General features: G+C 35.5%; 1 protein-coding gene across 2 annotated transcripts; it reads left to right on the top strand.

Moving 5' to 3' along the window:
- The first annotated feature begins 1,801 nt into the window (after positions 1–1,801).
- On the top strand, positions 1,802–18,641 carry ALA3 (aminophospholipid ATPase 3). Of its 2 annotated transcripts, none has more exons than XM_086560082.1 (27): positions 1,802–2,180; positions 2,968–3,033; positions 3,146–3,207; positions 4,270–4,351; positions 4,478–4,588; positions 5,041–5,118; positions 5,265–5,361; positions 6,217–6,323; positions 8,060–8,125; positions 8,700–8,821; positions 9,002–9,086; positions 9,178–9,255; positions 9,412–9,528; positions 9,722–9,871; positions 9,971–10,075; positions 13,120–13,262; positions 13,668–13,769; positions 13,851–13,914; positions 14,005–14,217; positions 14,321–14,486; positions 14,587–14,666; positions 14,766–15,005; positions 16,191–16,412; positions 16,500–16,667; positions 16,843–17,205; positions 17,313–17,419; positions 18,113–18,641. In XM_086560082.1, exons 1-27 carry the CDS (start codon positions 1,995–1,997, stop codon positions 18,417–18,419), a joined length of 3,687 nt encoding a protein of 1,228 aa, XP_086416208.1. In that variant the 5' UTR covers positions 1,802–1,994; the 3' UTR covers positions 18,420–18,641. The 2 variants fall into 2 exon arrangements, with proteins under 2 accessions (XP_086416208.1, XP_086416209.1); XM_086560083.1 differs by having other exon boundaries at positions 2,114–2,180; positions 3,151–3,207.
- The last annotated feature ends 3,695 nt before the right edge of the window (positions 18,642–22,336 follow it).

Genomic DNA, 22,336 nt, shown 5'->3' with positions numbered 1-22,336 from the left:
AAAACAAAACCCTTAGACAAATTAAACTTCAATAGCAGGAGAAAATATGATTTTTTTTCATTTTGTTATCTATTGGCAAAAAAAGGTGGGAGAGACGTAGAGTGAAGATTGAGAGGGGGACGGAAAGAGAAACGACTCTGTATTTATGGTAATTAAAGACATATAATTAATATTTAGTGGGCATTTATTGTGTGGGCGTACAATTCAAAATGGCGTGGATTTGGTTTTTTAATTAACCACCACATGAAATGACCGATTACCCCTATTAAACAGTGTTAAACAACACTTTAATTGAATGACAATATCAGTACAACGAATTTACATGGGTGTAAAAAGACCAAATAATTATTATTAATATTATTTAGGTGTTTGATTTAATTATTCATTTGGGGGGAGGGGGGTATTGTGCATAAAAAAAAATACCCGGATGAATTTAAGAGTCCAGGTTAGTTATACAAAATACTACGAGTAGAGATTTATTTATATATTTTGCATAATAACAATATAATATATTTACCTAGGGATGTCCATCTTGCCCAAAACCCGAAACCCGCCCAAAACCCGAACAAAATACCCGCACCGAACCCTGCCCGAACTCGACAAAACCCAAACCCAAACCCAAACCGAAATACATAGGGTAGGGTTTGGTCACACACTCTAAATCCGGACCGACCTAAGCCCGACCCGATAATTTAGCCCTAAACCCGTTAAAAAGGCTAAAAACCCTGAAACCGAATCCGGACCGAAATCGAACCCCAAATCCGGTTTCAATTGCATACTACTAATCTCATATAAAAAAATGAGTTAGATAAATATTTGGATTATGATCTCATTCATGTTTATAATGATGAGTTATTTAATATATTGGATTATGACAAAAATTATGTCAGGATTTCCAATTTTTTCAGTAATTGCACGTGATCATGTGTCTATAGTTTATTTCGAGTCCATCTATTTTTAAATCATATCAAATAATTATGTCCGAGTATAGGTGATAATTACTTTCAAATTCATTAGAAGTTTTATTTTGCTTGAAGGATTGGTGGATAGCCGAAAAAGAAATAAAATGTAGATATATATTTCAAATAAAGTTTCTTATTGCCTTATTTCTTCATTTATACAGGGCTTTATCTTATATGAAACCCGAACCTGAGCCCGATGGGTACCCGAAATATAGGGTTAGAGTAGAGTTTGGTCACACTTTTTAACAAAATACCCGACTTCAAACCCGACTTGTTGAAAACCAGTCCGGGTTCAAATAACCCGATACCCGTTTAAAACCCAAAAAGTCGAGTTCAAACTAGGTCGGGTACCCATTTGGACATCCCTATATTTACCCCCTAATAAAACTACAATATATTTTGTATGATCTCCTACAAATCTCTACAAAAGATTATTTATTTATATATTTATTATTATTTTTTTAATTTTTTTGGGTGGTGAATAATTTCACCCCTAACACTATATTAAAAAATCTTGCGCCATCCACCAACTCGAGCAATATTAACCATGTTATTGTAATCCCCACAGCCATTACTGACTATATCCCACCACTAGCACTATCATCAACAATGAGAATCCTCTCTATACATACAAGCAATAAACTAGTTATTTTTAGCTACAACATCAAGAACAATTTTTGCATCGGTTATCATGAACTATTTCAGCAATATGGACTTGTGCTAAGGTGACTGTGGTGGACAAATATCGTATACTATAATATTCGCCATTATTTCGATAATTTTAACACCTTAACACAGTATATCCCAAATAAGATTAATTAATAATTATTATATTTATTGAATGAAACTAATAACCACGACCCCATCAGAAACACACAAAAGAAGAAAAGTAAATGAATCAACAAATACGGCTCTCCTTGATTAGCCCACATTGGAATTTGAACCCGCGTTCCTATTTCCTTGTTTGGTTAGACAAACAATAAAATCAATGAAATTTCCGTACATACCCAAAAAGAAAAAAAGAGGTTCCATATGAAAATGAGCGGGTGGGAAAGAATAAGAAGAACATCAAGAACAACGAGACTCGGAGGAAGGGGAGAGAGAGAGATGAATGAAAGACAAGGATCTGTTCGACTCGGACGAGTTCAACCACAAGCTCCTACTCATCGTACTATTTTTATTAACGATCGTGATGCTAATCAGCCCGTCAAATTTAGGGTTAGTTATGTCCTTTCCTTTTATTTAATAATAATAATCAGATCTGTGAATCTTTTTCATCTATTCATTCAATTCAATTGAAAATATGGTAAAGCCGAGTTGGAAGTTAGAGGCTTTAATAGGAGGATAGATGCATGTTGCTTATTCAAACACTAAAATATATTCGAATGCTGTTTTCAGTTTTGAGGTATATGATTCAATTGTTTTGAACAGAGTTGTAATTTCCATTTGTTAATCATGAATTCATGTGTTCATCATTATTCATTATAATTTCCTACTTAGAATGTTTGTACTGGGGTTCAGTTTTGTCACTTCAATCCGTTAATCTTGTCTATAAGAAACTCAGTTTATTGCTGTTAATGTTTCTTTTCCAATGAGGCTTAAGAACACGAGCCACTCCTTCACTATGACTATTTGTTTGATCTATTGTTTCCTCTTTTATCCCTCTTAAACATTCTCACCAACTCACATGCCCTTACCTCTTAACTTGTTTAGCTTAGAATATAAATTTGTAATACAGGCTGAAGCTTTTAAAAATTCCCACCACTTCACATGCTCTTAGCTCTTCTTTTTTTTTAACATGAACCTTTTGTATGTTTAGTGGTGCAAAGAATATACTGTGTCATTGACTATTATTACTGAATTTTATGTTGGTGAACTTTTGTTAATTATGAATGGTTATTATTTATGTCTGTTAGAATATTCTCTAATTGATTGCTCCAACTCTTAGTATTATACTATTATCACTTATTGGTCTTTCTGGTTATCCTCTGATCGATCTTTTCAGGGGAACTCTGTATCAACAACAAAGTACAGCATTCTAACCTTTTTACCGAAAGGGTTGTTTGAACAGGTAACTCCACACCAACCTTTTATTTACTTGTTTAACTTGTTAGGTAATATTTCTGCTGACAATCTTTCAATATTCATCTTTTCCTAAAATGATTCTACTTTTACACTGACAGTTCAGGCGGGTAGCTAATCTCTACTTTCTTATGATCTCTATCTTATCTACGACCCCAATCAGGTATATTCTCTAACTTAAATTGTCGTCGTTCTTTAAATCAGATTGGAGATGTTTTAACTGGTAAAAACGTGGGTGTGGTTTGTGGTACTAACATGTGGAGTCTGTGCCAGTGGTACCTACTTGATTGTGCATTTAAAACTTCTCTTATGGTGTCTGACATGGTCAGTTAGAGAATCCTTGACAACCGACATGCCTGTACGCATATATTTGTATGTGGATATGTTGCAATTGTTGCATACTCATGATCTTCAAAATAAACATATGAGAAATGTTGTACACATGCAACTTGATTTTAAGTAGAAATGTAATCTGAAGAGTGAAAACTTTTGGGTTTAGCAAGTCACCAATCTCTATCTGAAGGACATGGATCTAGGGCTGTCAATGGTAATACCAGACTCTAACCGATAATATTATAGTTCATCCGTAACCGAACCGGTAAGATATATTGCCAACCGAAACCGAACTGAAAACTATGAAATCAGTCAAATCTTAAATTATATCAATTAATTTCAGCCACACAATTGATAAAACTATACAAAATTCATCATAAATATTACTAAAATGCCATCTTATAGGTTCAGGTTCGTATCGGTTCGGTGGATGCCAAATCCGGAACCAAACTAATATCTTATCGGAACTCAAAATTGAACCAAAACTGAAACTGCTTTTTATCGGTTTGGTTTGGGTTGGTTATCGGGATATTCGAACCCATTGACAGCCCTACATGGATCAGACCAAAATATCTGTACTTTGTGAAGAAAATTGAGGATTGTCAGTTTGTATGTTTGGTTTGGTGAATCCTACAGAATCAATTTGAGAAGGATAGCCACTAAAGTAAGAGTTCTGTCTGGTTTTGAGACCATGGGAACACAGAATAGTAAAGAACTGTTTTGGTGTTAGTAGGTCATTGAGGATGTGCGGGAAGTCAAATATAGAAGGGGAATGGGGCTTTTTGTTGTTTGCTTAAACTTGAATGGGTTGAGTGGTTCATGGCTATTATAGTTTTAACAATTAACTATGTGCAACTATTACATTTGATGAATAATGTTACTCTTTTTGCAGTCCTGTGAGCCCTGTCACAAACGTTGTTCCTCTGAGTTTAGTGCTTTTTGTCTCTCTCGTTAAAGAGGCATTTGAGGACTGGGTATGTATGTCCAACTATTTTGTTATATATGTAAGCGTTTGACGGGCTGTTATATTGTTTCGGTATGGGTTTATAGGAAATTGAAGGATGATATCTTTGGTTGTTGTTTCTTATTTTGCACAACAGAAGCGTTTTCAGAATGATAGGGTGATAAATAGTTCGCTTATAGATGTATTACAAGATCAAAAGTGGGAAAAAATTCCATGGAAGAAGCTTCAGGTTGGGGACATTGTCAAAGTAAGCATTCTCAATAATCTTTGCTTATTATGTTGGATTTGGTTTTCTGTGCGAGATGAACAGCCTTTGTTTAATAATCCTTTCTTTTAGGATGTTTTCCATAGATATGTGCAATATATACATTTGGCATGTGCTACTCCATTATTTAGGGGTTTAAATTTTGCTGATTTAATGTGCAATTGGGATGGGCTAGTGAGATGTATGAGCTCCTTGCCACTTTGGACCCTACAACATTGTAGTCTTTATTTTATTGTTAAATTTTCAATTGAAAGTGAATGTTACTGAATAAAAAAAATATATATTCATTTTGGTACAAGAAAAGGAGATAAAAAAACCTGAGACACATAACAGAGAGTCTTAATGTGGACCCTATTGTGAGTCAGTTGAGTTACTTTTCTGTCGTAACAATAGCTATACCGCTTAGTTTCATCTGAATATTGCGTTGATTTTAGGTCAAGCAGGACGGGTTCTTCCCTGCAGATCTGCTGTTCCTTGCTAGTTCTAATCCAGATGGTGTCTGCTACACTGAGGTTAAATTCCTGTTTCTTTAGTCGTGTTTAATGGGGAAATTCTCCAATTTTTCTGAGTTGAAATGTTGTGCACCAAATTATACTACCCATATAGGTTATTTTAATTGAAGAAGTGCTGATTTTCTGTCCTTGTTTCTGGCTCACAGACTGCGAACCTTGACGGCGAGACAAATTTGAAGATCAGAAAAGCATTGGAAAGGACCTGGGACTACCTGACTCCTGATAAAGCCTCAGAATTTAAAGGTTATCCACCACTTAAGAAACTGCTAACAATCTTCATTTACGTGTTACTTTTTCTAAGTAATCTTTAGCTTATTCTTCTCTTTAAATGTCACTTGGCTTTATAAAAGACGTGGTTGGTGTGCCTGAGTTATGTTTTAGTGGTTTTCTTGGGTTGTACAGGGAGCTTATCTTCTGAAAATTGTTAGCGTTTCAATTAAGGAAATATTTTCGTGGTTAAATGTTTTTACTCTATTGGCACCAAAGATAGGAACTATAACAATTGTTGGGTGGGATCGAATCATTTAGTCAATGCTCTATTTTGCTCCTGCAGTTATTTTCAGTTTCTTTTTCTTGGCTTCGTGATTTATAAGGCAAGTGTTTTGCTTTTATACTTTCTAAAGTCTTGTTGATTCTTTACAAAACTAAAGATGGTTGTATAGTACTTGTTTAGGTAATCAAAAGATCACATTTAGTAGGTGATGCATGTTACTTGATGTAATTATTTAGGTTTTTTTATCTAGTCCCACTTGATTTAGCGGATAATTTTTGAAAGGGGGCTTCTGCATAAGGGCTTGGAATAGAGAAGGTACAAAATGGTGACGATGGCCTGCCTTGCTGACTGGGCCATATCCTTTGTATTATATCCTATTATTAAATGAACAGAGTAGGATTATCTTGATGCTGTTTCTTTGTATCACCCTTTCTTGACAAAGTTATGTCTATATTTTTCCTCAATCTTTGAGTCATGCATCATGTTTCCTCTCTTTTTTTCATTGGTTTATTCTATAATATTTTTCTATAGATACTATGAGTTATTGTAGTTTACTTGTTTGGCTTCGTGATTTTCTCATAGATTGTTCTTTTTTGTGATTTCAGGAGAGCTACAATGTGAACAACCAAATAACTCATTGTACACCTTCACTGGTAATCTTATAATTGAAAACCAAACACTGCCACTTTCGCCAAATCAAGTTTTATTGAGGGTATGCTTTGTTCTATTTTTTTTTTCTTTAATTGGTTAAGATATATATGAAAAAAGAGAGAATACAAGGTAATCGGATGCTTGGATGAGATATCCAGCTTAACTAATATAACATCTACTCAAAAAAGAAACAAATGAACTAAACTTCCCCAGGCAGTAGCAGTGTTCTAAGAGACTCCTAGCCTGTGTAGGTGCCACCTAGAAGGCCTAGGCGCTATCCCACTGTCCGGCTACCGCCTAGCGTCTTTTAGAACACTGCTACTGCCTGGGGAGATTTAGTTCATTTAAATGGGAGTCATTGAAGGGTTGTGCCTACAGACTTCTTAAAATGCATGTAAGTGGGCTTTTGTATGCCTTTTATTTTGGACAGATACCGTTAAAAAAATAAAAAAATAAAATTGGTCCCGTAAAAACCATGCAGCCCTGCCTAGGCCGATTAATCAGCCAGCCTGGGCCTGTCTAATTGGACACCGATTTGCTCACTGATAATAGGCCTAAACAATTTGGCTAGGCACCTCCTAGAAGGCTGCCTAGGCTACTGGGCAGTAAGCACAACCCTTCAATGACTCCCATATAAGCAGAAATCCCTCAAAAGGAGTAAATCCATTCTACCCATATCTTTTTGACCAAACGGAATTCAATCCTCTGATTAAACTAATGCTTTTCTCTGGCTTTCTCTGGCTTTCATTGTATTTCAATTTGATTTGGCCTGCATGGAAACACTAATGCATCATGATTGTTTGTCTATATCATAGTGGTCTTACTTTTCTAGGATTTCAAATTCATGACTAATATTCTTTCTTTAATCTCATTTCTCTTCTTTTAGGCATAGGCATCATTGCCAATTTTTCAAAGATAATTCTTTTTTGTGGCCCTACTTTCTGGTTTGGCGCACAGTTTTCAGTTGACACCTTTATGAGCTGATATTTTCTGGTTGCAACTTGCACTGAAGTTTTATCCGTAAACAACTAAACAATGAATGTCCTGTTTATTTCAAGGTCTTTATAAGACAAATTTCCTTATATGTTGCTTGATTTAAAGCTATTACTTGATTTCAAGGTCAAATAAAAAGCTATTACTTGATTTGTGTTCTTGTTCATGTGTTAGAAGCAAGTACAACTAGCTAAGACAACAGTGATTTTCAACAATTGACCAGTAATAAAACAATACCAACATTAACAGCAACAGCAATAAGTAATTTTTATAACAATAATTAATTCTTTGGTAATTAATTGATAAGGAGAGTAGCAAAATTTAATTATTGTAACAGTGAAGATAAAACTATTGACAATGTATATGAACCACAATAATGGTAAAGTAATTGGCATATTGAAATAACAATATAGACTGTTTAATTATTTAAAGTAAATCAAGTTTATTGACTGAAAGACAACCTATGTATTGTGTGCTAAACATGTTACCTAAACAATCTTGGATGGATTAAATGATCTATTTCTTCGGAATTACTCAAATTACAGTAAAACAGAATAGAATCGTTGGACCAGCCAATCTGTAAGTGGGAGTTAGCATGCACAATTGCCTAGGATTCTCAGAGATTGTTACTCATATTTCTTGAGAATTTCCTTTCTCTGGAGACTTTCGAGAAGCGGTTCACGAACGCACCCTTAGTGATATATCAATTTGTTTGTTTGGTTTGGTTTTGTTTTGTCTTTTATTTATTTATTTATTTTTTTCTGTGAATTTTTTTACTGATCAACATCAGAGCTATTGTTACAGGGCTGCAGTCTTCGAAACACGGAGTACATAGTTTCTGCTGTTATATTTACTGGGCATGAGACGAAGGTATGTCTGCTTTTTATCTGGTTCATCCGTATTTTCTTATTCATCCGGGCATAATCACTTTTGGGTTTGTGTATACATCATGATGGATTCAGCAGCTTTCCATTTGGTAAACATATCTTCTAAGTTTGGTGAGAACTGCTATTAGTTAGTGACTTGGTGATAGGTGTTTACAGAGGCATTTTTAACCCCCATCTCACCCCAATTAACAAAGAAGAAAAAAGAAAAGCGTTTAACTAAAACAGTGAATAACCTATTCATTTTGATATTAATTGAAAGTTGTGTTGTGTGTTATATATCAATCTATCAATTTTGAGTAGGGAGATTGAGATGATTATAGAAAGTAAAAAGCATGAGTATGATTAGTAGATTCATCAGTGATCAAGGAAGAATATTATCTAGACGAGTGCATACTGCATGGCATACTCTCTGTTACACAATAGATGGTGGTTGGTCTCCAGTTCCACAAATATGTGGAATTGTGCATTCTGATGCGTTTAATAAACTATAGTTTTCTTTGCCAGATATTCCCTCGTGTATACGTTTAACAAATTTCCTGGTATTTAATATATTGTAGGTTATGATGAATTCAATGAATGTTCCTTCAAAACGAAGTACCTTGGAGCGGAAACTTGATAAACTTATTCTTACTCTTTTTGGGACTCTCTTTTTAATGTGTTTCATTGGCGCCATCGGCAGGTTTGACATTTAGCACTATTTTGTTTTTATTTTTGGTTGTTTACAGAAGTCCTGTCCTCACATCTTTTAGCTTATTGTACATTTCTGTACAATCTTTCTTGCCTTTTTCTTTATTTTGTTTATACAGTTTCATCCATATAAATATAAATGTAATACTACTTTTATGTTCTTCTTTTGCAGTGGTGTTTTCATAAACCGCAAATATTACTACCTAGGTCTTGATGAAGTTAAGGATAAGCAGTTTGACCCAAGGAACAGATTTGTGGTAAAAATTGTTCCTGGAGCAGCAACTTTTGATTATTCAGTCCTTTTTTTGTCAGAAATTGACCAGTTTCTATTCCCATGTTCTGTTTCAGGTTGCCATTCTGACCATGTTTACCCTAATTACACTGTACTCAACAATTATCCCTATTTCTCTTTATGTTTCCATTGAGGTGAGTGCACAGCCTACTCATTTGTCTTCTTCATCAAGAAAATCAATTGTACTGATTATTGGAAAAAGAAGGCTGATGTATTTGCTTAATGATGTGCCTTGTTCTAGCTTTTGGCCTTCGATAGCTGTTTTATTATTTTTCTGTTGAAATTTTCAGATGATCAAATTTATTCAGTCTACCCAGTTTATCAACAAGGACTTGAATATGTATCATGTGGAAACAAACACCCCTGCCTTGGCACGGACTTCTAATTTGAATGAGGAGCTTGGACAGGTATGTTGATGCAGTATCTCTATCTCCGTGTTGATGAGTCTTCAACTGCTTTAAATGTGTGCTTTTCTTTGTCCGGAGGAAATGTTGTCCTTTACTTCTTTAGCCAGTGCCTTTTTCTTAAACTGAAAGAGTGAAGTAGGAAATGCTATATTGTGTCAAAGTGTTTATTTTGATTCCAGTCCTATTTGGACAGGTGGAATACATATTTTCAGATAAGACAGGAACATTAACAAGAAATTTGATGGAATTCTTCAAGTGTTCGATTGGAGGAGAGGTGTATGGAACTGGTATCACTGAAATAGAATTAGGAGGAGCTGAGCGAAGTGGCTTAAAAGTAGAAAAGGTACTTTGCATATTGTGGGGATAAAAAAGTACCTTGAAAATTGTCAGGAAAAGGTTCTGATGATTTTCTTATAATTGCTTTTACCTTTTTTTCTTGTAGGTGCCAAAATCGCCTGCTGCAGTACATGAAAAGGGTTTTAATTTTGATGATGCTAGGCTGATGCAAGGTGCTTGGAAGAACGAACCAAACCCAGATGTATGCAAGGTACATACCTATCAATTAAATAGAAAAGGGGGCTTTTGAGCTATATTTATTGACGTAGTGGGAACAGGGATTAGTATATGAGCTCAGATCGCTATAGTTCTAGTGATTGGAGAAGTTCAATGCAGTTCACGTGGATAAGAAGACTCTGCTTTTCCTATTAGTTTGCTATACTAGTTTAAAACACAATAGTTTGCATTATCTTTGATGGATTCAAGTTACCTTCCATTCATTATTGGGCCTTCAGTATTTACCCAAAAGAAGAAAAAACTGATCTTTTAGTATGCACGTCTTATAAAATGTTGGAAAAGTGACAAATGTGATGCACGAGGTGAAATTTCCATATTGATGCGTCACCTTTATCCCCTCAAATGATCGTTTAGCTGACCGTTAAATAACTTATACGTAATCAGGTTAACTGTGATTGCATTGACTACTTAGGCAAAATGTCTTTCTTACAAAAGTGCAGCTGGATTTAATCTGGTTAGCTTGCAACGTCCCTCGTGTTGAGGTTATTCTACCCCAATTTCTACATGTTTCCCACCTATGTTCTCTCCCCGAGCCTTTTGTCATATTCATAGAATTTGCCCTACTGCGTAAGTTCGAGCTTATGGAGAAATTGGCAATTTGACATGGTATTAGAGTTCAGCTTATAAGAGGTCTCAGGCTCAAGTTTTGCCAGGTGAAGTTGCATAGAAAATAAAAAGTGACCACCTGTGTTTATTTCCATGGTGTTTTGCCGAGAGTAGTTTACCCCTATCCCCAAGCCTCCTCTCATATTCATAGAATTTGCCCCTCTAACAAAGTTCGAGCTTATGAAACTACGGCTAGTGTGCTGCTTGGTCTAGTGCCTTGTCGGTTGTTGTTTGCAGTAATTTTTACAAGTAACCTCTATTCTTTACAAGTGATATAAGCAAGGCCTATGATTTTGTGAGCTAAATTTTGGTACCGCCATAGGTTGTGGCAGAAAAAGATTATAGACATAGGATACACCTTTAATTCAATTTTTTTTTCAATGTTCATGAACAATTCCTGTACAAGTTTCTCGATAACCACAATTGTTGGAAGAGACAGCTTCAGTCAAAACTCAAAAGTGGCCAGGGTTACCACTTACAAACTTTACTTGATCATTCTACCTTGAAGAATCCACGTAATCCAATTTGGTCGGTTCCCCATTTTACGAAGTAGTTTGATCGTAATAAGTGTCAAACATGTAAACATTGCGCTTTATGTTATATACTTATGGAGACTTGGCCTACATAAGCCCTTTAGAAGAGTGATATCTAGCTAGTCTCCCCTAATTTTATAGCGAGTTCTGCTTGTGTTTGTAGGTGAACTCAAGGAATATTAACGTTTAGCATGGCATGGGGTGTGAGGATGTTGTTTTCAAGAGCTGGTCGTAAAGAAGATAGAACTTAGTGTAGGCTTAGTGGCTGGTCATGTGATAGTGTTCATGGTGAGATCTCTTGGAATCTACGGTTACAATGTCCAACTATTATGGCACAGTCATAACTGTAGTCTCACCACCTTAAATAGCTTTCCTAAACAATTCATCTATTATAGTTCCCTGTGTCCCCCTCATGTAACTTTCCAAAGAGTTGCTCCTGAGAGTAGGCAAAAATTCCCTTGTGCCTGTCAAATGCACTGTTTGAACTCCCAAGTGCCCCATGTCTCTTTAAAAGTTCTTTTTTTGGAAAACATCTCATACCCTCCAAAATCAAATGTTTCCTTTGTCTGGACAAAACTTTAATGGTGGATAATCTAAGTCAAGATGAATTCAGGGTCCTTACTCCTTAGTGATTAAGGATTTTGTAATTGTGTAATAAACTAATATGTTCTCTAGGATTTGGTAAACCTGTGCATCCAAAACCGGGAATCATGTTTGTTGAACGCAAAGGTGTGGATGGAAATCATAGTTAAGCGAAATGTTCCCCATTCTGTTAGGTGTGTCCCCAGGAAATCTGTATGGGAAACTGGTGTAGCAGGAAACATCAGGAAACACAAGGCAAATTATGAGACATGTATAGGGATTGTGAGATGATTTGGGAAACAGGTTCCACATGCAGGACAAATATGGTTCATATGTACAGGAAGTGTACAGAAAACCTGTTTGGGAAATTGGAGTTGCAGGAAACATAAGGAAACACAAGGCAAATTATGGGACATGTATAGGGATTGTGAGATGATTTGGGAAACAGGTTCCACATGCAGGACAAATATGGTTCATATGTACAGGAAGTGTACAGAAAACCTGTTTCGGAAATTGGAGTTGCAGGAAACATAAGGAAACACAAGGCAAATGTTGAGACGTGTATGGGGATTGTGAGACGAACTGGGAAACAGGTTCCACATGCAGGACAAAACATGGTTCATATGTACAAGAAATGTGAACATTGTTTGGGGCTTTATTTATTTATTTATATATTTATTCTTATTTTAAAGAATTTAATTAATAGTATATTAGCTTCTGAAAAGAAAAATCAATTACCAAGATAAAGAGACTTGAGAATTGTTAAGAGAAGGGAATTGTTGGAGTGAACCAATGACACGAGAGGGTATTCTCCGCTACTCAGGAGGAGGTTATTTTATAGGGATGGCTTTATTACTTTGGTGGTCCAACCTCTTCAAGGAATATAGATGGTGCATTTTGAGTGCTTTAAGCTTAGCTGCGATCATTGTTGTTTTTGGATACAGGATGATGCGTTGTACCGTTGGGCTTTTGGGGCTCATAGTTTTTTTTTTTTTTCATTTAACGAAGTGTGCTTTTGTTGGGAAAGGAAGAAGGGAATGTCTCATTGTACATGCTTCTTCCGTCTTTTATAAGAACGGATAGACAATTTGTGGATTGTACAATGAGTATGAGTAGAATGATATTTTGTTTTGGTAGAAAGAGCAAGGTGTATTTTGGCTTTATGTAATGTCACTTAAAAATTTCTAAAACACTATGAAAGTATATCTGAAACTACAAACAGTATACAATATACACAGTGAGATTGCATTTTCTATTTTATTAGCACATTCTTAATGGATTTTTTCTTTCTTAGTAGGAATTCTTCAGATGCCTAGCTATATGTCATACTGTTCTTCCCGAAGGTGACGAATCACCAGAAAAGATTACATATCAGGCTGCATCCCCAGATGAAGCTGCATTGGTTACTGCTGCCAAGAACTTTGGTTTCTTCTTTTACAGGTTTTAATTTCCCATTGCTAGTTTTTTTGTCTATGATATGATAATACCTATCGCATGAAGTTACTTAATACACCATATGAGGTAAACACGAGTGTTCTTCATACAATGGATTAATTATAATGTATATATTCTGTATTATGTAATTAGTTGATTACATCTGTGTACTGCACCAAACTTATGAGAGTTTTGTATTTTGTATTGTGTAATTTTTTTCCGGGGTTTTAATTGCTGACAGTAGTTGTTATTGGACTATCTCTCAGTAAATTTAGTGTTATTGAAGCTTTATTGTCTGTAGTTCTACTAGGCCTAGATATGTAAGGTTGTGTGAAATACGTCCTGTTTTACTCCAACTGTGTCGTAGTTAGTCTTATCTTCAGGTGTCCGACTTATCAAATTAATTTTCAGGCGTACACCTACTTCAATAATGGTCCGTGAATCACATGTTGAAAAGATGGGTAAAATCCAGGATGTGGCTTATGAGATTCTGAATGTCTTAGAATTCAACAGGTGAGAACTCATCTTCCATTCTAGTTAATTTTCTGTTTTCCTTTGCTGCTGTGCTAATGCTTTTCTCTGTCATGTCAACAGTACCAGGAAGCGCCAATCAGTTATATGCCGTTACCCAGATGGCAGGCTTGTTTTGTATTGCAAGGTAATAATATGTTTGGGTTCTCTGAAATCTGAAGTAGTTGTGAACATTTCTTATTGCAAAAATAACTGAACTGAGAGACGTACTTCACAGGGTGCTGATACTGTCATCTATGAAAGATTGTCAGGTTGCAACAATGATCTTAAGAACCTATCCCGGGAACACTTGGAGCAGTTTGGGTCAGCCGGTTTACGTACTCTTTGTTTAGCATACAGGGATTTGAGTGCAGAGTTGTATGAAAGCTGGAATGAAAAATTTATCCAAGCAAAATCTTCCTTACGTGACCGTGAAAAGAAGTTGGACGAGGTACTTTAATCTGTGATATATCTGTTTGAATAAAACTTTTGCCTGGATAGATAAAACTCGCAAAGTCTCCCCTGCAATCTTTGTAATTATTCAACTTTTGCAGGTCTCAGAACTTATAGAAAAAGATCTTACTTTGATTGGATGCACTGCAATAGAAGACAAACTTCAGGAAGGAGTGCCATCTTGTATTCAGACTCTTTCAAGAGCTGGAATCAAGATTTGGGTGCTAACAGGAGACAAGATGGAAACAGCCATAAATATTGCATATGGTGACTAAATCCTATCTTTACTGTTGTCCCTATATCAGCACTTCATCATACTCCCTTTAGTACTTTCTTTGATTTGCTCTTGATTCCTGTTATGTTTCAGCCTGTAGCTTGATTAATAATGAAATGAAGCAGTTTCTCATCAGTTCAGAAACTGATGCAATTAGAGAAGTTGAAAGTAGGGTAAGTGATATTTAAGGCATCATGCTTATTTTCTTGTAAGAGTTTGAAATGTTTAGACTATTTAAGTTGGTAAAGTTTCCCTGCATATTCTGTGGCTAGGGTGATGCAGTGGAGATTGCACGTTTTATTAGAGACACAGTTAAGCAGGAGCTGCGAAAGTGCCTAGAGGAAGCACAAAAGTCTCTACAGACTTTTTCTGGACCCAAGTTGGCCCTAGTTATCGATGGGAAGTGCTTGATGTATGCATTGGACCCAGCTTTACGGAAAACTCTGTTGGAACTAAGCTTGAACTGCAACTCAGTTGTTTGTTGCCGCGTTTCTCCATTACAGAAAGCACAGGCATGCATATACTGTCTTTGAAGCTTCTCATATGTTTCCTTCTAATTATGTTATTTTTTATTTGATTTGAATTGAAAACTAATTTGTGGTCAAAAGGTATGGCAATCTAAAACCAAAAAGTACAAGAACACCCCTATCAGCCGCGTTTGCACCGTTACATTCTTACACATTTTATATCTTCAAATTCATCTTTTTTTCTTTGCCTTCTCAAACTTTTGGTTTCCAGACCATGCCATTTCATCTCAACTCAATATCTAGATAGATCGTGATTCGAAAAAAACACACACCATTTATAGACCCTTGAATTGCCGTATATAGTTTATGAGGAACAAGAGGATTGTTGAAGACAAAGGAGAGTCTTTCAAACTGTGGGTGGTATAAAGGCATTCCTTTGGCATTGGGATGTTGCCTATCCAGTTATGAAGGGTATTGGCTTACTGAGTTTATGTTAAGTGCCACTTTAGTTGGGAAGAGGTTGTCTTAGATGTAATTTATGTGATATGCTTGTAAGCTGGGTGTAGTGTGATACTCTATATCACACATGTTCCTAATAAAAATGTTGTTTTACTGGCAAAAAAACAAAGCAGAAAACTTGTCATGTCACCAAAGTATTGGTTTTCCTCTCCAGAATTTTGTTTATAAGTCATGTTTCAGAAAAACTCCCTATATAATGGATAGGATGATAAAAAAATATTGTTTTGTCGATTTTCATTTGATCTTTCACAAGGAAAACTGGTGTAACCTAGAATTTTAAGAGATGAAATTTTGGGAGAGAAAAGAGAAAAGGTGCTCACAAGTTTGAAAAGGGTTCAAACGTTGAGAAAAATATCAGGAAAATTGCAACTGCTACAAATCTTTCGTTTTGTGGTACATAAAAGACGGTTTTGTTGTTTTAATAGCACAGATGAATGTTTTTGAATATCTTTTGTCGATCAAAAATAAACTTAAATAGCAGAGATGACAAGGTGAACCCAAACCGGATGTTTGCCTCTATAATGCAAAAGAAGTGTAGGTGTGGATCTTATTATGCGATATAAGCTAAATTCGTAGAAGTATATCTATGAATAAACCGTTTGCATGTATTCAAATGGCCGTGGAGTTTACACTTAATTTCATTCAATATTGCAAGGACTAAGTTTGATTCTGAACAGACTTTCACAGGCTATTTGAATGTTTGTTTAACAGGTGACTAGCTTGGTCAAGAAAGGTGCGCGGAAGATAACGCTGAGCATTGGTGACGGTGCTAATGATGTGAGCATGATCCAAGCCGCTCATGTTGGTGTTGGCATCAGCGGGTTGGAAGGAATGCAAGCAGTCATGGCTAGTGACTTCGCAATTGCTCAGTTTCGTTTCCTTAGTGATTTACTTCTTGTGCATGGTAGATGGTCGTATCTCAGGATATGCAAGGTTGAAAATTTTCTGGCTCATCTCAAGTAGAAAACAAAGAGTTGAATTTGCTGGACATTGATTAATGCAGACTTCCTTACTTTGCAGGTTGTCACATACTTCTTTTACAAAAATCTTACTTTTACTTTAACCCAGTTTTGGTTCACCTTCCAAACTGGATTTTCTGGTCAGAGATTCTACGATGATTGGTTCCAGTCGTTATACAATGTTATCTTTACAGCATTGCCTGTCATCATTGTTGGACTATTTGACAAGGTATGGTAGAAATTCTATTGAAATACTCTTGAACCTGACTCTGTTTTTATTAGCATGAGAATAATAAATAGTTTCTACTCCACTGTACCAGTGAGTAAGTTGCTTTTGTGGTAGACATAAATATGGTAAAGGTTCTTTTTAATCGTAAGTTTTCTGAATGGTTCTATGTTTCCAGGACGTGAGCGCGGCTCTTTCAAAGAAGTATCCGGAGCTATATAAGGAAGGAGTTAGAAATAATTTTTTTAGATGGAGAGTTGTGGGGATCTGGGCATTCTTTTCTGTGTATCAGTCATTGGTCTTCTACCATTTTGTTACTGCTTCCAGTCAATGGGGACACAATTCGTCTGGGAAGATTTTTGGGCTCTGGGATGTTAGCACAATGGCTTTCACATGTGTCGTAGTCACCGTTAATGTGCGTCTTCTTATGGCATGTAATTCAGTTACGAGGTGGCACCACATAAGTATTTGGGGAAGCATTTTAGCGTGGTTTTTATTTATCTTTATTTATTCAGGAATCATGACCCCATATGATAGACAAGTAAGTACTGTTAACCTTGTTTTTTAGTGTTTTTTTTTTCTACTTTCTTTTTCCGTAGTTCTTACAGACCAACCTAAGCAACTGTTTCCTTTCTATATTTCTTGCAGGAGAACATATACTTCGTAATTTATGTCTTGATGAGTACATTCTATTTCTATCTTACACTTCTTCTCGTACCCATTATTGCACTCCTCGGCGATTTTGTTTACCAAGGGTGAGATATGGAATAAATACTAAAGTGCTGTTTGTTGTTACATCCTTGTGGTTTTATTTATGTTTAGATTTTGTTATAAAAATAAAAAAAAATTAAAACTAATTGAACCATATTAAAAAAGGGTGCTGATTTATTATGGGAATTGGGCAAATGGACATTTTGTCTCAGGTAACCAGATGTTCTTGTACTAGTCTAATTTTTCCTTCTACTCTTTCAGAAGAATTAGTCTCAAAGGGTGAGACAAGGGATAACTAATAAAGTCCCGTTTGTTTATTGAAGCCCTATTTGTTGTTAGTGGTTTTATTCATGTTCAGTTTTTGTTATTAAAAATGCAAAAGTCAACTAATAGACCCATATTAGAAAAGGGTGTTGATTTACTAATTACTATGGTAAACTGCGTGCCTGCACAATTTGTTTCAGGTAGCAGAAGCCAAAACTCTTGAAGTAGAGTGATGTTCCATTCTACTCTCTGAGAAGAACTAAAATGGATTGTCAAAGAAAATGATCCAATTTCTTTTTCTTTGAAAGGCGGCCATTTTGACTTTTTTGTGATCAAACCTGCGAGGATTGAAATTATCAGTGTCATTCATTGCCTCTAAATTTCTCATTATTTCCCTGAACAATGTTTCCTTGTGTTTCTTTTGTGCATTATGAATTTGTATGCGAATCTAATTTTCAATTAATGTGTTTCAGGATTCAAAGACGGTTCTTCCCATATGACTATCAAATAATTCAAGAAATCCACCAAAATGAACCTGAAGTCAGCAGTAGGGTGAAATTGCAGGAAGTTGGAACCCGTCTGACTCCGGATGAAGAGAGAAGTTATGCTATATCTCAACTCCCTCGGGAAACATCAAAGCACACAGGGTTTGCTTTTGATTCGCCTGGCTACGAGTCGTTTTTTGCTTTACAGCAAGGCATACATGTCCCACAGAAGGCATGGGATGTGGTCCGAAGAGCCAGTATGCGGTCTAAAACAAAGATACCAAAGAAGAATTGAACGAATGTAAAGTTTTGACAGTTAACACAAAAGATATGTACATTTGATGTGAAATATAGTACAATTCTTTTTTCCATAATTTCCTTTCATTTCGCCCTCCTCTGTTCTGTATCTGTTTACCCTCGAAAATACATAGTGGCTTTAGTGTTAAAAAGAGTTTGGAGTGTTCCACAATGTACTGTTATGTGATTGTTTGATGAAAATACTTTTCTTTTTGTCGAACTCGTTACCTTTTTATCCATTGGCTTCTGCTTCACAATTATTCTGTTTCAACTTTTATTCAAACTTCTTTGATTCCTGTAAAGTGTAAGTCCACCACACTGCTTAGTGTTAGAATAGTTGTATGAACCGCCTGCAATGGTATAAAGAAACAAGGGTTTTCCAGTCCCCAGAATCCAAGATTAAGTGATTGGTCTTGTTTCAATGTTTGATTTGCACTAGAAACGGACTACCCTCTAGAACGACAATATAACTCTCTCTACTTTGAAGAAGAAAAGGACCTGGTTTTAGTTTTACGTTTCTTTGAGTTTCGATCAAGTCTATTCTCTATGGACTCAAAATTTATAGAGGTTAGGAGAACTGAATCTGAAATCTTCTTAAAAAATGAAAACAAGTTTAGATTCAAACCACTTTTTCAACAAGTAGCCCAAGCCCAAGCCCGACCCTACCCGATGTGGTGGATAACATGTGGGACTATCTACTATGCACTAAAGTGGCGAGAACACCATTTGTTCATCTCCTCCACTTTGCACACACACACTAGTATTTAGAAATAGAAGGATTCCAACAATCCCCCACTATTTCAAAATACTAATAGTCCCCCACTATTTTGGAATAGGATATTACAAAAGAAATGGGTTAACGAAATGCTCGAAAAAACAATGATAAGATAATTTGGTGTTTACGGGCTTGAACCACCATAGGGTAACATATCTTATAATACGGAAAGTGGTGGATTAAAAATCTTTGAACCAACATTCCCTTGGTAAAATAGCGAACTGGCCATTGCTTTTTCATTATATGCCCGTTTCAGAAACAAGGTTATGTGAATGCTCTAGTTTGCTAATACTCATAAGAACCCACCCAGTTCTACATTCACGCCATCAAGGTACATAGCTTAAAATACACTATCTCATAAAAATAATGGACTATGGATTCCATTAAGAAAAATAACTCATCCTTTTCTCATTGTTATTCAAGTTATACAAAGTATAAATAATGCTATCTAGTCATAGGGTGACGCCTCAAAGAAAGACAATAGCATACCGTTAGCGGAATGAGGTGACTTGTTTTTCCCTTTGAACCTACTTCATGGGGATCTCCAATCACATAGGTTTGCCGTCCGTCTTCTATCTAAGGCAAAAGTCCCATCCCCTCGACGATAACCACTTGCCTCCAAAGAAGTGTCTGCGGTTAGACATGTGGCCAAACTAAGTCCAACCTAACATAATCTCTAATGCAATGTGATTAAAGTTATATCTCAACTTACATGTATTCTTTTCCCATTGCACATAAGATAACATGTCTTAGCTATTGCCGTTTATACACATCAGAGGTCAGGAGCAATGGGAAGATTTGGAGGTTGCTAACCCACTTATCATCACATGCCTTTTCTAAGGCGATTAGCATGATATCCAAGACACTCAATTTCCACCAAAGGTTAAACATTCTTTTCCAATTTATAACATATTACCCTTCTAACAATGATGGAAATCTACTAAATATCAGCCATAATCAATGGCTCGATAGTACTTGGATAATCGACAATATACATCAAAGTTCCTTATAAGGACACAATGGGTTATCAGCTCAGTATGCCATTAATGTAGGCAATGTCATGTCTCACATACATTATCCATCAAGTACAATTGGCTACCAATGATATTGACTTATTTAGTATGAGAAAACACAAAGAGATTATTTTTCATAAGATGGATATTTGCCACAAAAGGTGTTAACACATGCTTACTATCATAATATCCATACTTTTCAATGAAAAATATTTCTACTAAGTGCTATAACAATATAATGAGACCAACATGAGTTTTAATTCCTATATTCACCGGTGCAATTCTCAGAGTGCAAATTCATACCATCCGGCCGGTTTGGTTTAAGGTACAGTTTCAACCATATTCAAACGCCAACATCTTGACAACCAATATAGCGATTCAAAATGAGTTTAACAACATAATAAACTATCATTTTCAATGACGGTTTATGATGTGTTTCAAATAGAATTTCTCTGTCTCATACACATTCTCAATTTCATGATATTAAATCATCTAAACAAAGAGAGATTAACACATATGTCTTGCTTTGCTCTAAAGAAAGTACACATTTTTTATCAACAACGGTGCTTTGACATCCATATGACACTAATATGTTGTTGAATTGCTCATGCCATTTATAGGCTTGAATCAACTCATACAAAGATTTAACTAAATTGTATACCTTCATTTCATCACACCCCAGACTACTTGGTATTGTAGTTCCGAACTAGAGTCTTTAGAATTCGTAGAAGAAATTCTAGTTATATGAGCAAGGTTTCAAAATAGTATAAATCTTGTCTCCTCGATTGAAACCCCTTGGCTATTATTATTAGCATTGTATTTTGCAATACAACTATCACAGTTTTCTTTTTGAAGATCCAATTCAACCTATAGATCCCCCAATAAATCAAGAGTCCGGTTTAGAGGAGTTGTATCCTTCAAAAAGGACACTTCTCATGATGCAGTTCCTTATAGGTTAATGAATCTTCCTCAAGAAACATATAAACATCATCACCGTGGAATGGTGGAAATACTCATTGATAGTCTTCCAAATTTCTTGTAGCGTCCTTAAATAATGGGATTATCTTATGTAGTTCATTATGAACATTCAACCACTCTATGCCAATTTCTCGAAAAGCACAACCTCAAATAAAATTAGCATATAAGACATTCAATAATAGTGTGGTATCTACAAAATTGTTATCACTCATGACAACCTAAAACAAACATCACTATTATGAGTTTCTCCAATGAATATCTACTAGATAATTCTAGGTCTCAAAAAATATTTCTTTTAGATTCATTCACAATAGCCTTTCAAGACACCCCCATTTTGAAACATTTTGGATAGGCCCAAGACCTTTCCATACTTTGTAGTTCAAAAAGTTTCCAATTATCTTGTGAGATGAACTATGGTAAAAACAATGTCATGCATATGGGTCACCACCCCCACTATTACTCAACCTAATCAAACTTATATGCAAAACACATTATACCGCTACAAACACTAAAAGAAACAACAACAATAAAATGCACTCTTTATGACAAGAATATACTTTACTCAAGTCTATAATTCGGATCATATAAACATAGTCATATTATGTTCATGCTATCTATATGAAAGGAAATTCACGAAAACTGATTCAAATGAATTTTAAAGAATAGAAGAATTAGATGAAAAAGGTTTTACCCAAGATAATATCATTATCATTCTTCTTTTCATCATTCAACATTCCAATTTACATAGAGAGACAATCCACAACATCACCTATTTATTCATAGTCATAGGAGGATAATGCCTAATAAGACAATCCACAAGCGTTACATCTCATTGTCTAAAATAGTCAATTGGAGGATATTATCTAAGAAGACAATCCATAACCTTACATCTCCTTACTAAATTAGGTTTAGGAGGATATTGATTGTTTCTCATATTGTTTCCTCTCATAGACAACGATGCTCATTACTTAATAATATATGACATGGTTAAACTTCATGCCTATGTTAAATAATGCATTCATGCCAAACATGGTTAATATCATATCATAGGTTCGAAAAAAGTAAACTTTAACTGTACCCCTCCTACAACAAAAGTATACGATATTTAAGCAAATCTAGCCATAATATGCAAAAACAACTGAGGACTTC

Source organism: Coptis chinensis, chromosome 5, assembly GCF_015680905.1.
Source record: "Coptis chinensis isolate HL-2020 chromosome 5, ASM1568090v1, whole genome shotgun sequence".
Classification (NCBI taxonomy): Eukaryota; Viridiplantae; Streptophyta; class Magnoliopsida; order Ranunculales; family Ranunculaceae; genus Coptis; species Coptis chinensis.
The sequence above is the reverse complement of the archived record's forward strand: the minus strand, read 5'-3'. Positions and strand labels throughout refer to the sequence as shown.

Bases quoted from the DNA above. Each gene is read 5' to 3' on its own strand.
- ALA3 (XM_086560082.1), top strand. From the start codon at position 1,995: ATGAAAATGAGCGGGTGGGAAAGAATAAGAAGAACATCAAGAACAACG. The intron at 15,006-16,190 runs GCATGCATATAC...TTTGTTTAACAG, and splicing joins CTCCATTACAGAAAGCACAG to GTGACTAGCTTGGTCAAGAA. The intron at 17,206-17,312 runs GTAAGTACTGTT...TATTTCTTGCAG, and splicing joins TGACCCCATATGATAGACAA to GAGAACATATACTTCGTAAT.